Here is a 17,661-nt window from a genome sequence, read left to right on the forward strand (position 1 = left end):
GGTGGAGGTGGTGGAGGTGGAGGTGGAGGTGGAGGAGGTGGAGGTGGAGGTGGAGGTGGAGGTGGAGGGGGAGGTGGAGGTGGAGGTGGAGGTGGTGGAGGTGGAGGTGGAGGTGGAGGTGGTGGAGTTGGTGCTGGTGAAGGCAGCAGCTGGATTCTGCATTCCAGGGTCCAGTCGCTGGCTTTGTGGAAGTTTCCAGGTGCAGGCTCTGGCAAAGGGTACATCAGCTGCACCAGCCACAGGTTTTTGAGCTTGACACATCCAGGAGGCTCTGGCCCCCACCTTCCTGACGGGCAGAGGTAGAAGCTCCCTAGTGGGTGCGCACCGCAGACTTCCAGGTGCCATCCTGGGGTGGAGGGGGGTCCAGCCTACCACTCCTCTCTGACTCTCCCAGCAATTTAGAAAGCACTGATCCCTCCTGTTAAATCCCTCTAAATCCCTTTTCTGCTTGCATATCCACAGGGGAGTGTTGTTCCTGCCCTGAGCCCCGCAGATGAAAATTCTTAGAGCAAAATGAACACATGCTGAGTGAGGGCTGCCCGGTGCTGAGAGAATTGTTCTGTTACTCAAGAGATGCCCAATCTCTTCCCTGTCCTGAAGTCAGAGGGGCCATCAACATGGCGTTGACGCTTGTGGCAGCTCATGAACCTGCTGATATTCGCAGCAGCCAACGTGAAGGCTGCACCCCTGTTCACCCCATGTTAGGGATCTCCTCCCACCCAGCCAGCACTTTCTACTATTTCTTTATTATGGATAAATGCAAACACTGCTTTACTTAAGGCTGGGGGACTGTGAGGGGTTTTCTTTCTTTCTTGTCATGGGGATCATCTTTATTGCTCTGACAATGTATTCAAAAGTAAACATTCATTCTGATCCATTCTTTAAGCCCCTGTTCAAACATTCCTCCTCCAGGAAGTCTTCCTTGATTGCCCACCCAAAGGTGTCTTCTCTGCCCTACTAAGTTTCTGAAAGGCAATCCTGGGCTCAGATCAATTTCTCACAGTGCTGGGAAGCACAGTGATGGGAAGAAGTGCTTGATGGGGAATAACATACAATAAAATATAAAAGTGAGTTTATGCTTTTAGAAGCAAGTTCCCAAGGCTCTGCCTTAGCAAGCAGCTCTGAGGACCGAGCACACAGAAAACAGGTTGGCCAGTTTCACGTCAGCAGCCCCCAGGAAGCTGGTGTGGGAAGGGACTGCTGGGCTGTCACAGACTACCAATCCCGAGGGCCTGCTGCAGTCGGCCGAGGCTTGGAAGAAATGTGTATTATGCTGTTCACCCAGGAAGGCTGTCCAGGCTCCGAGTAAAGCAGCCTCAGAGTGACCCAAATTATAATGAGGCGTAAGGGAAGCATCGTACAGTCACAGAACAGGGCAGTCTGAGGGTAGGTGGACAGGTGTTTGCTGGAGGCAGGGCCGGCATCTGGGAAGGGAGAGGTAGGGAAGGAAAGGGAGGAAGCCTTTGGCTTTGCACACATCTGCAAATCCTTGGAACGGAGTAACCGTGTCCACTCCATTGACTCTAGGCTTGGCACGTGACTGTGTGAGGGGATGTGGTGTTTTCCAGGCCAAAGCTGTTACGCTAAAGCTGCTTGCATGGTCTGCTCTGTAACCCCCGGAGCCTCTGCCCTCCGTCATGAGAATAGCATGCTCCCAGCATGAGTCCCGTACGGACCCAAACTCCACCAGCAACCAGAGGCCTCATCCAGCCAATCCCAGCAAAGCCAACAAGAGCCCCAGGTAACCCACAGAGCCCCAGGAGGAAGAAATAATGCTTGTTTCTGTAAGCCATGGAGGCCTGGGGCTGTGTGTTACTCAGTGCGATTGCTGCAGATGCCTGCCTGATACACCTGATTTGCTGGAGTCAAAGCTGGCGTGTTCCACCACACCACCCTGCTTCTTGGGAATTAGAGAGCTTTGAAAAACTGCACAGCCCCCTCGAAAACTAAAGCCCTGTTGTCATTGTTATTAATTTCCTCAAATTCCTCATTTCTTTTATAGCTGCAACTAAGCCTTTCTCTTCCCTTTTCCTTTCCTTAAGTCAGAAAAGAACCAAAGCAAATAACTGAGATTTCAGCTCCATTAATTTTTCAGGGCACCATAAATTAAAGAGCAATTGCAATGCAGTCAATTTCTGTGGGAAAATGAGTCTCCGTGATTGTGTTTTAGTCTAATTACATGGAAGGCTAAGTAGCGCTATTAATACCCAGAAGCACAAGCTATCCTCAAAGAAGGTGCCAGGAGCAAAGAGGCAGCCCAGGAGGCTAAGAAATGCAGAGGCACCAGTCAGGGAAGACCAAACCTTGGCAAGGGGGCCAGGTCCTGTTGAGAGCCATGGCAAAGCCCAGCCAGGAATCTTCACTTGGAGACACCTGATCTGGATAGTCCCTATTGGTAGAAATTTATCATTCATTCATCTAACAAACTGTCTGCCATCCATCCACCATCCACCATCCACCACCCATCCATCCATCCATCCATCCATCCATCCCTCCATCCACCCACCCATCCATCCCCATCCACCCATCCATCCATCTATCATCCACCCACCCTACATCCATCCACCATCCATCCATCCACCATCCACCATCCACCATCCATCCATCCACCATCCACCCATCCACCCATCCACCCATCCATCCCCATCCACCCATCCATCCATCTATCATCCATCCACCCTACATCCATCCACCATCCAACCATCCACCATCCACCACCCATCCATCTATCCACCCACCCATCCATCCCCATCCATCCATTCATCCACCCATCCTACACCCATCCACCATCCAACCCCATCCACCCACCCACCCTACACCCATCCACTATCTATCCCCATCCACTCATCCACCCATCCACCCATCCATCCATCCACCCACCCTACATCCATCCACCATCCATCCCCATCCACCCATCCATCCATCTATCCACCCACCCATCCATCCCCATCCATCCATTCATCCATCCATCCATCATCTATACATCTATCCATTCACTCATCTGTCCATCCCTCCTTACCCATCCATCCATCTACCCACCCATCCTCAATCTATTCATTCAACTAATATTTTCAGCCAGACAATTTAGATTAAAATGGTGAAAAAGACCAGACACCTTCCCTGCCTTCAAGGAGCTTGCCCCAAGTGTGTATATTGGGTATAGACAATAATCAAATGATTGCACAACTATATAGTTGCCTGGCATGGTTTGGCTCTGTGTCCCACCCAAATCTCATCTCAAATTGTAATCCCCACACATGGAGGGAGGAACCTGGTGGGAGGTGATTGGCTCACAGGGGCAGTTTCCCCCACGCTGTTCAATAGTGAGTGACTTCTCATGAGATCTGATGGTTTAAAAGTATTTTTGAGATTCCAACCTGTGCTCTCTCTCTCCTGATGTCTGGTGAAGATGATGCCTGCTTCCCCTTCCCCTTCCACCATTATTAAGTTTCCTGAGGCCTCCCCACCCATGCAGAGCTTTGAGTCAATTAAACCTCTTTCTTTGTAAATCAGTCTCAGGTAGTTCCTTACAGCAATGTGGATATGGACTAACAGATACCCATGGTGATCAGTGTTGAGAAAGAGAAGCAAGGGAGCACGGAAGAGTGTAAAATGCTGGGGCCCACGTGGCCTAGGGTGCACAGGGAAGGCTGCTGATGTGGGCAGCTTCTGTTTGCCCTCCAGGTTCATGCTGGCTCTTTCCAACCCTTCTCTGACCCTGGGAGCTGACCTATGTAGACAGATCTATCCCTTGCTGGTCCTGAGACTGACCTTCTTCCTCTAGCCTCTGGTTGGAGTCAGCCTGTTGGAAGCCTCAGTGTGCTGGAGAGAGACAGGCATGTGCTATTCCTCTTGTTCCCCGACTGTTCAGCCCAGTTTGGCTCAGTTGTTCTACCCAGAGCCAGGCCTCCTACTGGAACCCTTCCCGCAACTGTGGAGCCCACACGTCCTATTGGGCAGAGGTGCTAGGTTCAGAGTGGCCCCCAAAAGGTATCCATGTCCTAATCCTTGGAACCTGTAGCCACTACCTCACAGGGCAGAAAGGGAGCCTGCAGATGGGATTGTTGAGGTCTCCAGATGTGAAGATCACCCAGGCTATCTGCATGGGCCCCAAACAAAATCCCCTGAGTCCTTACAGAAAGCAGGGGCAGAGGGAGATTCACACACACACACACACACACACACACACACATGCTCACACATGCACTCACCCACACACTCATGCACACTCACACATGCTCACACAGGCTGTCACCCACACACACTCATGTACACTCCTACAAACACCCACACATGCTCACATAGGCTGTCACACTCACACATACCCACACCTTGACATGCTAACATACAGTTTCACACTTGCAAATACCCACACACTCGCAGGCTCTCACACATGCACACACCCATCCACGCCCCCACACATTCACATGCACTTTCACACTCATACATGCTCACAGCCACACTCACATGCACACATTCTCACACTCAAACACACCCACACACTCACACCCTCACATACACTTTCATGAACACAATCACCCTCTTATGTCCCACACATTCTCACACTCAAATACACCCTCACACCCATGCTCTCACAAACAACTTCACCCACACACATACCCACACTCACATACTTTCACACCCACACCCACATACACACATTCACACTCACACCCACACTCACACATTCTCACACTCAGACACACCCACATACCCACAAACTCACATACACTTTCATGCACACACCCACACCTTCACATACTTTCATTCACACAATCACCCTCACACCCACACACTCACATTGACACACTCAAATACACCCTCACACCCATGCTCTCACACTCAAACACAACCTCACCCACACACATACCCGCTCACACTTTCACACCCACAGCCACATACACTCATACACACATTCACACTCAGTCTCACACCCACACCCATGAACACATATGTGAACACACATTCATATCCACACCTCACATACACATATACACACATTCACACAAACTCACATTAACACACTCCCACACACCTACACTTACCACATTCACATTCAAACACATTCACATTCACACATTCACACACATTCACCCACAGTCACACACATTTACACTAACTCTCACCACCTACAAACCGACACCTTCACACCCACCTACACACATGTTCACACCCACCACACATACACATTCACACTCACCCACTCACAATGGCACACCCATGCACTCACACACACACACACACACTCACGCAGTAGGCAGTGTGGAGATGGGGCAGAGGGAGGTGTGAGGCCGCCCTGAAGGAGATACTGGCAGCTGTGGACAGCTGGAAGAGGCAGGTCAGACTCCTCCCTAGAGCCCAGGGGAGCGCACCCCGCTGACACTTGATCACCCCAGCGACACTGGTTTTGGACTGTGGGCCTCCAGAACTGTGAGAGAGTAAGTTTCTGTTGCTCTAAGCCAGCAGCCTGTGGCCATTTGTTCCCACGGCTGTAAGGAAGGAACAAAGCCCTCCCAGCCTCAGAACCCAGGTGGGCACCCCCCACAGATGCAGCCCAGTGCTCCCCACCAGGCTGGCCCCCCGCTCTCCCACTGTCCCGGGGACAGGGCCTCAGTTCTCTGCTGAGCCCCATGGACACAGCTCCCAGAGGAAGGGATGCTGATTTGGGGTCTGAAGAACAAGCCACCACCCTTGGTGAGGGTAGAAGAGCATTCTGGGCTGAGGGAAAGGCCCCGTGAGGCCTGGCGGGGCTGTGGGAAATGTTTCAGAAGTGGAGAAAGGCCTTATGGCTGGCGGGCAGAGAGGGATGGCGACGGGCATGATCCTCATCGCCTGCCACTCACTGGCTCCTCTCCAACCCCTGAGCCCCGTGCTCAGCCCGCCACCACTTCATTCAGCTCCCATGGCACAGCCAAGCAGGCGAGGTCCCTCAAGGTTGCACCAAGGAGGACGATGGTCCAGCGTCCCAGCCGGCAGCCCCGGGTGGCTCCTCCTCAACCAGCCCAGGGGCTCCGGGTCGCATGTGATCCAAGCGGGCGGAGCGGACCCTAGCCCCACAGACCACGCGAGGGGCACCCGCACATCTTACCTTGCTCTCCTTTGTGTAGGCGAGGATCTTGTCTTCCTCCTTGGGATGGAAAATCAGAGTTTCCACGAAGAAGGGAATGGGCTGCTTCTGAAAGGTGGCGCCTTCGTCCGCGCTGAGGAATAGGCTCTGGTCCCGGTCACTGAGTGAGGAGCTGACAAGGATGACCTGAAACACAAAGGGGGTTGTGAGGCCTGGGCAGGGTGCACCTCCCCCAACCACTGACACCAGGGAAGAGTGCCCAGAAGTGGCAGCCCGTCCCCAGCCTGGCCGGCTCAGCCTAACTGTAGCCATCCATTCACGGGGTGCCTGGGCTGGCCCTCACCCCTGCAACCAGGGAGGAGATGTCAAGAAATGGCAGGTCCACCCCCAACCTGGCCGGCTCAGTGCCAATCACAGACATTCATTCACTCATTCATCTATTCATTCATGGGGTGTCTGGGCCTGGTGTCACACACAAGGGAGGGGTGCCCAGAAGTGGCAGGTCCACTCCCAACTCAGCCGGCTCAGCCCAACTGTAGCCATAAGTTCATGCATTCATTCATTCACTAATTCATTCATAAGTGCCTGGGCTGGGCTCCCCCACACATCAGAGAGAGGGTACCACAGAAATGGTAGGTCCCACCCAAACCTAGCCAGCTCAGTGCTAATCATAGCCATTCATTCATTCATTTATTCATTCATGGAGTGCAGGGCACTGTTCTGGATGCTGAGGCTCCACTGTAAATGCAGGGTTCATGGCCTCCGCCCTGAATATGAATCCATTCCAGAGAGCCAAGGCAGGTGGACACTCAGGGACCCTGTCTACAGCTCTGTTTCAGGGACAACTGCTCCAAAGCAGGACCAGGATAGACGGGGAGGGAGTGACTGGGTGGGGCCCACCACCTCCAGCAGAGGAGAACGCTGAGCCGGGGTCCCCGGGGAACTCAGAGGCAGGCCCGAGGGGCTGATGTAGGGATGGAGAGGGGAGGCAGACATGGGGCTGGAGCAGCAGCCAGGGGTCAGGCCCGCCAGGCCTCAGACAGAGGTACAGAAAGATTCGTCAACATCCCTACCCCCAGTACCTGTGACTGTGATCTCACTTGGAAATAGGGTCTTTGGAGATGTGGCTAAGCATCTCAGGATGAAGCCACCTGGATTTGGGGTAGACCCTACATTCAATGACTGGTGTCCTTATAAGGAGAGGGAAGGTGGGGATGCAGAGAGAAGGCGACACACAGGCAGAGGCAGAGATGGGGGACGTATCTGAGGTCACCGCGGCTGTGAATTGCCAGTGGCACAGAAACCTGGGAGTGGTACAGAAAGGCAAGTCCCTCTGAGCCCCTAGAAGGAACTGGTCTGGCCGACATGTTGGACTCCCGGCCTCCAGACTGTGAGGGGATACATGGCTGCTATTTTCAGCCCCCATGTGTGTGGGTCTTTGCCACGGCAGCCCCAGCAAACACACCCAAGAGCTTCTGCTATTTGGGGCAGAAGGTCTCCAGGGAGGTGGGAGGAAGGGAGGGGGTGGCCTCGTTTAGGTTTTCAAAGGGGCCACACAGGGGTAGGTCATTTAGGAGGAGATCCCCTTATCCCGGCTGGATTTGGTGGCTTGGTGAGATTCGGGATGTCGCATCTCTACATTCGGAATGACAGAGCCCCAGACACTCACGGGGGCCCTGGGTCCACTTTGTTTTGCAATTGGCAGGCAAGGTGGCAGATAAAAGTTACCTGACATCACACAGCCATGGAATTTGAACCAGGTTACCCAGAGACTCAGTGTGCACCCCTCACTCCAACCCTGCAAGCATGCAGTGTCTAGTCATTCATTCCCTCATTCAACAAACATGTAGAGTCCTGGCCTACACAGGCATTGGGGCCTGCAGGGATGGGGGTGAGGCAGGAGAACAGCTGTGGCTGTCCTGGACATGGTTCTCGTCCTAACAGGGGACCCAAAGCAAGTCCCAAAGGAGGTCTCCCTCTGGAGTCAAGCGTTTGACTACAGAGCACTGTCCTTAGCCACATGCTGCAGGGTGCGCCCATGTAGGGTGGGGCATTGAAGCTGGGCCTCACGCGGGGCTGGGTGGGACCAGTCCTGCCGAAGATGAGCACAGCTTTCCTGGGAAGGACAGTGGGCAATGGCACGAGGCGACTATGGTGGCCTTCCCAGACCGCAAAGTATCTCCAGAAGACAATTAAGCTCACAGAGCAAAAATCAATAGGCTGCACACAGCGCGTGCCTTTAAGTGAATGAACGGTGATTCCATAGATTCCTTCCAGGGAAAGCTTCATCAGCTTCCCAGCTAAGGTCATCAATCTCCATCAGCACAAAACCCTGCCCTCCCAGCACACCAGGGCCTGACAGAGAACGACGTGGCCTCTGGAGAGCGATTCCTTGGACGACTTTCGTCCCTGAAATGGGGACGTGGTGTATGCTCAGAGCTGTGCCTCTTGGGGTGGCTTATCCATAGGAAAACTTACAAGGAGGAGCTGAGGGCTGGTTGGGGATACGTTCCATTACATCATAGTGTTGGCAAAGAACACGTAACCGCTGGGGAGCTTCTGTGCTCACGAATGAAAAGATGGTGCAAAATGGCAAGGAAGCACCCTACTGCACACACCACACGGACACAACGGGAAAGCCGTCTGTTACAACTCTGTTGGTGACAAGCGACTGGAGAAGTAGGTATGACTTTATCAAGGGGAGATGCCCAGAAAAAAGAACAGAAGGCAGCTTGGCCGGACGTAAGAGCGATTGGTCTGAAGTGGCGGAGCTAGCAGGACTTTACTTTTTTACTTTGATAGAATAGTTTCAGATTTACAGAAAAGTTGCAGATAGCCCAGGGAGTTCCCTCTGGATGGGGACCACGAGGCACAGGGAGGTCACACGGACGGTCAGGACGCAGCCGAGGTCGGGAGCTGAGTGTCTGATTCCAGAGCCCTGTTATCTGCCACGCTCTGCAGGGTGCCCCCATGCAGGACGGGGCATTTTAGCTGAGCCTCACGGTTCCTGTCTACGCCACACCCTGCTCCCTTGTTATTAGCACCTTGCATCAGCCTGGGACATGCACCACACGAGGACGGCAGCATTGGCACGTCCATGTTCTCCAAACACCACACTCTGTCCAGATTCCTCAGAATTCCTTTTTCCTGTTCCAGGACACCACCAGGACACCCCAGCACATCTTAAGCTGGGACAGTCTGGGGACTTTCCTTGTGCCGGACGACCTTTCGAGCTCTGAGGAGGGCTGGCCAGGCACACTGGAGGATGTCTCTCAATGTGGGTCTGTCTGATGTTTTTCTGGGCATCAGCTGGGGTTGGGGTTTCTTGGGAGGGGGCCGCAGGGATGAGTGAGATGCCTCACGCTGGGCCTGGCCATCAGCAGACTCGCCACTGCTGGCGCCTCTCTTCCCAGCCTGGGTCCTGTGCGTCAGGCTCTCCCTGGTGGAGCCACACTCTTCTATTTTCCACACCGTCCCCTAGGAAGGAAGTCACCATGCGCAGCCCACGCTCGAGGGGTGGAAGTTACCCCCCACCTCAAGCATGGAAGAGCCACATCGACGATTTGGAATTCTTTAGCGTGGGAGAGGTTTGTCTCTTCCCCTCTATGATTTACTCATTCAATCATGTATTTGTATTACTGTGAGCTCGTGAATATTTGACACTGTAGTTGTAATTGGAGACTGTTCTGAAATTTTGTTGCTCAAATAGCTCCAGCTCTGGCCCCGGGGAGCCCCATCAGCTGCGCCTTGCGTCCCTGTGGCATGCCCCCATCATCCTTCTCCTTCCCAAGGTTCTTCTTCTTATTCTTATGTTTTTTTGAAACAGAGTCTCACTTTGTTGCCCAGGCTGGAGTGCAGTGGTGCGATCTCAGCTCACTGCAGCCTCCACCTCCCAGGTTCAAGCAATTCTCTTGCCTCAGCCTCCTGAGTAGCTGGGATTACAGCTACCCACCAACACACTTGGCTAATTTTTGCATTTTTAGTAGAGACAGGGTTTCACCATGTTGCCCAGGCTGGTCTCAAACTCCTGACCTTAGGCTATTCAGCTGTCTTGGCCTCCTAAAGTGCTGGGATGACAGGCATGAGCCACGGTGCCCGGCTTGACCCTCCCAAGGTTCTGCACACACTGCACGTGGGTTCCCCGGATAAGTCCTCAGGCTCATGCATCATCCATTCAACTTTGACCCACACATCTGGCTCCATCTATGCCATTTGCTCAGGGAAGCCCAAATTCCCCTCATTAAAGCACTTTCCCCGTGATACAGTTTTCCAAATGTTCTAACCAGGCAACTATGTGTCCGCCCTCCTAATTGGCCTATGTGCCATTTTTGTACCTTGAGAAAACACAGGGCTGACACGGAGCTGGCCGTGACTCCTGCCTGATGGACAAGTGAATGAATGCGTGCAGGAACAAGTGAATGAATGATGCCCACTCAGTCTGCGAAGTCCTAAGGGAATTGTTTGTTTGCTTTTCAGGTTTGGGAGGAAAACAATATGAACATTTAAGTAGCCTGGAGAGCAAAACTCATAGAAAAAACTCCTCCACCTATTCGTCTTCACCACTTAAAGTTTTGCACATGAATGAAGGCTTGTTCGTTCATTCATTCATTCATTCATTCATTCTTCTACATTGCAAAACCACATGGTCCAAGCAAGAATTTAGGTAAACACAGGACTCTGCGGGAGCACAGAAGAGGCAAAATAGCACCCAGGTGCTGAGCAGGTACAAAGGCAGGTAGGAGGGCTTCCTGGAAGTGGTGACACCCAGATGAGCCTTGAAGAATGGATGGAAAATTGACTGGTAGACCTGGGGGATGGGGCTTCAGGCAGAGAAGACAGCATGACTCTCAAGGCAAGCAGGCTGGGGTCCCTGCCCTGCCTCTCCTCCAGCCTCACCTCCCACCCCCCAGGCTCCTAGCATCACAGCCATGGCAAACTCCTTGTGTGCCTTCAGTTGGTGGAGGCCGTTTGCATCCCGATGACCACCTGCGCGTGTACTATTCCCTCTGGGTGGAATGCACGGTGGGACCAACACACCCCACCCCTGCCACTGGTGACTCATAGCCAAACCTTCAATTTTCAAAGTGACATAAAATCTACGTGTGATCAGATCAAAATAGCTTCTTCCAAATTTTCTGAACAACCTCAACAAACCTGAATGTTTCTCATTCATATATGTGAGCCTGTTTTGATGCTGGGATGCTCTTCCCCCTGTTATCTGCTCATCCAGCACCCTGTTCTGCAAGGCTCATTTCAAAGGTCACCTCTTCAAGAAGCCCTCTATGATTGGGAGTTATTCCACTCCTTCCTCTGCCCCCTCCAGCGTCTTGTGCACACATAGGCTACAGCCTGGTGGCCCTGGTGTCATCCTGGTGGGTCCGTTTCTGTGGCCAGCCTCCCAGCCTGGCAGTGCTCCTGTCTTCATCACTGCCATTTCCCCAGGACTGTGGTCCCAATGAATGGGCTTTGGCGTTATTCACACACGGCCTGTGGGGGCTCTGGGTGCAGGGCTCACTTCTCCATCACAGCCCCTTTCTGCACAGTCCGCACCCTCCATTCGGCCCAGGCTCTGCAGGTGGTGCCACGGAGGTGAGAGGAGAAGAGCTTGGGGAAGTGACTCCAACCTGGGTCCCGGCCATCTGGGCCCGGCTATTTTTGGTGCAGAGTCAGTAGAGTGAGCCGGGAAAGATGGGGAGAGGAAAATGCTGACAGGAAGGGATTATTGGAGCAAAGAAAACAAATCAATTAGCACCGTGCCAGGCGGAGCTGGCAGTTGCTCCTCCAAATCGGGAACCAGCCTCTATTTTAAAGGGTGTATTTTTACCGCTTACTATTCTGGGGGAGACATATGTACCTGCACTGGGTTCTGGGGGCCCAGGAGGCTGGGTTTTTGGAATTAGAGGCGACATTCTAAAATACGGTGAAGAGAAATGCTTGGCAGATTCATTTGACTAACAGCCAGCGATTTGAAGTGGGAGTCTGAGAAATGGGCGCACAGTGCATGGGGCCCTGCACATGGTCGGGGCAGATACAGGGTCAGGGAGTCCTCTATTTTGTTAAATACTCACAGCATACCTGCTAGGTGGGTGCGACTATCCCCATTTCTCAGATGGGAAAACAGGCCAGAGAGCCTGTCTTCCCTGTGGGAGATGCACAGCCTTTCCCCTGACGTCTGTGTCACCTCTACAAACACTGCGGTCAACGGTACCCTTACTTGCACCTGCCCAGAAGGCAGCTGGCCGGCACTGCATCCCAACGACACAGGCTTGGAAGAGTCTAGAGAGATCCCTCCTGCCCCCCAAAACTGGCAGTGGCTTCCAGAAATCTGCAGGGCAGGTCTGTCCAGGGCTTTCGAGATGGATTTCCGACCCTGTGAAGAGGGAAGATTTGGCTGGGAGGGAGGGGCTCCTATTCCTTCTCCCCTCTCAGCCCCTCGGCCCATTCTGGAGGGGCTGACTGACTCATTCAGCCCATATGTGCAGACCCCCGGGCTGGGAGCTGAAATCCATGGGATTCCTGCCCCCCTGGGGGGTCACAGCAGACAGGAAGATCACCGAGTAGGTCTGAGAGGTGTACTCATCAGGGCAGCCCTGAGCAGGGAGGGCCCCTTACCCAGCCTGGACCAAAGTGGAGGAGTTGCCACCCATCAGGAGCGTTTCTGCAGATGACACAGCTCACATGGGGTGGGCCAGAGTTGACTCTGCAAAAAGATGCCCCAGAGAGACCAAAGGCAGGCCCTGGGAGACACTGAGCTGGCCCTGCCATCCCCTCCCTGCCAGGCCAGGAGATCCATCTGAAGTGGAGGCCTGGACGCCCCTCTCTGGCTCTTCACAATGAGTCTATACCTCCCGGCCTCCCTGGCCTGCATCCCAGCTGGCCTCTTGCGTGAACCAGCGTGTCAGAACCACCCCTGTGATCCAGCCCTGCAGGAGCCGGCTACGGCCCTGCCCTGGCCTGCAGGATGCTGCTGAGCCCCCTTTCCTGACCCGCGCTATCTTCCTGCTGCAGGGCTTCCAACCCAGCTCCTCCAAAAGGTGGTGCCAACGTCCCAGTCTGCCTGGCAGCAAAGCTCATCATATCCCAATCTCAAGTCTCCAAGTTAAAAAAAAAAAGGAAAACAAACAGCATCCAGAAAGCACTTGTGGCCCCTGCTGGAGCTCTGGCCCACACTCGGCTCTGCAGACCTCTGGTTTCCATTCACAAATCTCTGTCCGGGGAGGCTGCTTTTCGTCTGCCCTTTACCAAGTTTAGCCTCAAAGATTGGTGTCACTTGGATTTGCCTTTCTATTTCAAACCCCATTGCCCAGTCTACTCCTGGCCCAGCTCAGGGTACAGACAACTTGGCTTTGCCGCTGAGCGAGGCAAACAGTGGAGGCGAAAATATACTGCAGCCTCCACCCCCGGATCTGAAATTAGAATCTTCCCAGAGTGTCTCATCCAAGCCTGTGTGAGTCACAACGGGCAGAAAGTGTTCTCCCTCCCGGTGCTTCCCCTGCGGCTGAATGCACGCGGCTCGCTGAACGTTCAGCACACACTCCATCAGCTAGCTGGTGATTTAGGAGAAAGTCACCCCCACGATGGTCATGTTCGGGGGACCCTCATTGCTGCAGAGGTCCCAGGATGCAGAGTCCGACTCAGATGTGGCCTTGGGCAAGTTCCTTTCCTCACCTTTAACTCGGAGATAATAATCTCCTCTGTGCTGAGGTTTCCAATGAGGCAAACCATTTGCAAGTGTCATAGAACTATGAGGGGTCTTCATTCCTTTTGTTGCTTTCTTCAGTTAGAAAGAAAGATCTATTCTTGGAGAAATCACATGTGGTCTGCAGGTTCATTCCTGCTGGGGCCCTTCACAGTGTCCCAGGCACTCCTGGGGTTCAAGACTCACTCCCAGGTTCCCCTGCAGACGTGGCTCCCATGCATTATGAGTTAGAACAGTCCTGGGCTGTGTCCAGGTCCCAAGGCTCACCACACCCTCACAGTCTGTATATGAATGGGTCTCACTTTGCCGGATGCCCTTGGCCAACTTCTGACAGCCTGCAGGGCAGGGCCCAGGGGGACATGCCGGTGGCTGTGGTGGTTAACCAGGTGAGATAACCTGGTGATCTGGCCTTGAGCAGAGGAAGTGAAACTGGAGAGGAGAGGTAGTAAGCAGAACTCAAGGTCACCTTGGAGTTGCAGTTCAGAGGCTTTGCTGGGAAATAAATAAAATGGGGAAATACGAGAGCACACTAAGTTTCAGGCTTGGGTCAAAAGGCAGCTGACGGTGCTTCGCAGAGATGGGGATACAGGAGGAAGAACTGGTGAGGGAAACGAAGCTGAGGTCAGTGTGAGCTGCTGAGGTTCCTGAGGTACACCTGGGTGGAGGAAGGGGAGGGGTTTGATAAGCGAGGCTGGGCTGCAGAGGACATTTGCACGGTGGGAAAGACATTTGGAAGCTCCATGCACAGACTCCTGGTGGAGGGTCCTGCAGATCAGCTTACCCAGACATGGTGGGAAGTGAGGAAAAGAGCTGGCCTTGGATGGAGACCAGAGGGACCCTGCAGAGATCAGCTGGTAGGGAGTGAGGAGGGGGTGCCGCTGAAGAGGAGTGAGCGGCCCCAGCAGGCTGAGGGGGAGAGCTCAGCCTTCCCACCTCCTGACTCTCACCTCCTCCCTCCCTCACCTCTCAGCCGGGCCTGCCTGCCTCAGCCTCTCTGACTTCTTTCACACCCGTGTTTGTTTCCTACCCGTGGTCCTTCTCACGTGGCTCTGGCCACCCTGGCCTCAGGCTGGCTCTCTGTTCTGGCTCTGGAGAGCCCCTTCCCTGAGGGTGTGCAGCTGGCTCCTTCTTTTCAAAAATTTATTTTTATTTGTATGAATATTACTTCTAATGGACCGATCATAACTGTATACATGTGTGGGTACAATGCGCTCTTTTGATTTATGTGTGTGTATATACACACACGATGCACAACATGCAATGATTAAATGAAGCTAATCAACACAGCTGTCACCTCACCCACTTATTTTCCAAGATGAGACATTTGAGATTTCAAAACAGCAAGGGAAGTGAACTCCAAATGACTGGCTCCTTCTAACCCGCAGCGGGCAGCGCCAAGGCCACTGCCTCAGAGGCCCTTCCTGAGCGCACCCTCTAAATGGGCCCTGACTCTAGGTCATTCTTTTTTCTGAAAACATCCTTTTAGATTATTATTTTTCATGGTGGTAAAACAGGCACAACGTAAAATGTCCCAAGTAGCACATGGATGAGTGGCGCTAGGCATCCAGGTTGCCATGCACTCATCACCGCCATCCTTCTCTGCAGCTTTTCCATTGCCCCAAACTGCTGCTTCATCTGCAGGAAGCCCAGCCCCCCACCCCCTCCCTTTGTGATATTGTGCCCCCTTCCTGGCCCATCCCCTCATGAGGCTGCGTGGTCAAGGGGTCGGGGACAGGGTCGTCTTGTTCACTGCTGAATCCCGAGCCCCACCTGGCACGGAGTCAGCGCTCAGGCCATGGGTTCAGTGCTGCTGAACACACTGATGGGATGTATTTCACTCTCATGTCGGGCAGACTTTTAACATTTAAGGGAGGCGGTGCTCCGTTCTGCTCTGTTCTGTCTGTTCTATTCTGTCTGTTCTGTGTGTTGATGTCTCAGCCCTTCTCAGCCCCACCTGAAGCCCAGGAGCCTGGAAGCCTGGAGACCACATACCCCCCCGACGCTGCTCCCTTAGACTCTGACCCCAAGCTGCCTTCACATGAGCGCTGACAGGCACAAAAGTGGAGACGCCTTGTTCTCCAGCACCTGCTGCAGGCAGGCCCAGGGCTGTGCCAGGGTCTCCAGCAACCTCCCCAAGGCTGTGCCAGGGTCTCCAGCACCCTCCCCAGGCCCACCCGCTTGCGTGCAGCAGGAGCTGAGGATTGGCAGCTTTCTCAAGGTTCCGGCATACCCTACCTCCTGCTATTTCCAGTGGCTTCTGTCACCTTCACTCCCATCTACTGTGTAAAGAGGCCCCCATGTCCTTGTATCAAACCCCTTCCTCCTCCAGATACTGAAAGTGGTTTCTAACCAAGGCCTGTGAACTCCTAGATCTAGAACTATTTTACCAAATAAATACCAACTGTTTATCTTTTCCTCTCCCTTTCCTTCCTCCCTCCTTTCCTTCTTTCCTGTCTGCCTCCCTCCCTCCCTCCCTCCCTCTTTCCTTTCTTCCTTCCCTCCTTCCTTTATCCCACCCCTCCATCTGTCCTTCCATGCATCCATCCACTGGGGAGGGACTGTAAGGTCTCACAAGCTGATCTGAAACCTTCTCTTGTGTGGACCAGGCCATGCCTTCATGCCGGCCTGCCCAAGGCCTCGGGACTGCCTAACCTCTTCCCTGCCAAGACCCAGGGATTTTGCTAAGACACTTTGCATGGCTCCTCAGCCAACTGAGGCACATCAAGAGTTACCAAGAACTTTGCCTCTCAAATAAAAGCTCTCGGCCAAATAGGAATCGGGGCAGGGCCAAGTAGAGAGACCTGTTGGCATCATGGTTCCTAAAAGAGATTTGCTCAACTGGGTGGGCAAGGGCCCCATTCACCCCCCACGGCGTGGGACTTCATGCACAATTCTGAGAAACATGTTGGGAGCCAAGCAGACTGATGCCAGGGCTTGGGCAGGCAGTGTTATCCACCCATCCCGCGTAGGAATATGTAAGGCCTAGCATTCTCAGCAGGACACCTCCCACTGTCCTCTGCTTAGCGGAGGGAATTTTAAAAAGCCCACGAAGAGTCTGGGTGCAGTGGTAGACACTTGTAATCCCAGCATTTTGAGAGGCCGAGGTGGGTGGATCGCTTGAGTCTAGGAGTTTGAGACCAGCCTGGGCAACAAGGTGAAACCCTGTGTCTCCAAGTATAGAAAAATTAGCCAGACATGGTGGCATGCACCTGTCATCCCAGCTACTTTGTGGGGGTGGGGGTCACGGTGCTGAGGCAGGAGGATCTCTTGAGCCTGGGAGGCAGAGGTTGTACTGAGCTGAGATCGTGCCACTGGACTGCGCTACAGAGCTAGACCAAGTCTCAAAAAACAAATAAATGAATGAATACAAAATAAAATCCTACAAAGGACAAAAGTCAAGAGAATCATTTTCACTGAGGATGATGGGGAATAGCACCACACTGGGGACGCGAGCTCCTCATTCACTGAGCCAGCACGTACGACAGAACCAGGGACTGTGTTAGCTGTTGGGCTAGGATGGTGGGCGGGGTGGCACGGGATGAAACCTCCTCCCGTGGGCTTACAGCTGAGTGCAGAAGACATGGAGGAAGACAAACGCAGGAATATGATTGTTTCAGAGGGTGGTGAGTGCCGTGAACAAGAGAAAATCAGGTAATTAAATGAGTAATGTGCATATGTCTTTATATACATGCGTTCATACATAAATACATGCACACATATGACACACACAGATATATGCAAGTGCTATAGGAAGGGATGTCCATACACGTGAACGAATCCACAGAGACAGGCGTGAAGCAGGCCACAAGGTGAACAGCACTGTTTCTGGGTGAGGAGATGACGGTGCTTTTTTCTTTCTTTGGAGAATGTTTCTGGCTACATTGCTCAGTCTGTG

At 53.2% G+C, this 17,661-nt stretch overlaps 1 protein-coding gene across 7 annotated transcripts in view; it reads right to left on the bottom strand.

Annotated features, from left to right (window-relative positions):
• SORCS2 (sortilin related VPS10 domain containing receptor 2) overlaps window positions 1-17,661 on the bottom strand; it is a 587,909-nt gene that overhangs the window by 104,771 nt on the left and 465,477 nt on the right. For all 7 annotated transcript variants that reach the window (XM_032254109.1, XM_032254110.1, XM_032254108.1 and 4 more), the window contains exon 4: window positions 6,089-6,253. In XM_032254109.1, coding sequence (XP_032110000.1) covers window positions 6,089-6,253 — 165 coding nt within the window. The remainder of the gene's footprint in view (window positions 1-6,088; window positions 6,254-17,661) is intronic.

Source organism: Sapajus apella, unplaced genomic scaffold, assembly GCF_009761245.1.
Source record: "Sapajus apella isolate SASKATOON/1434 unplaced genomic scaffold, GSC_monkey_1.0 scaffold85, whole genome shotgun sequence".
In the NCBI taxonomy this organism is placed as follows: Eukaryota; Metazoa; Chordata; class Mammalia; order Primates; family Cebidae; genus Sapajus; species Sapajus apella.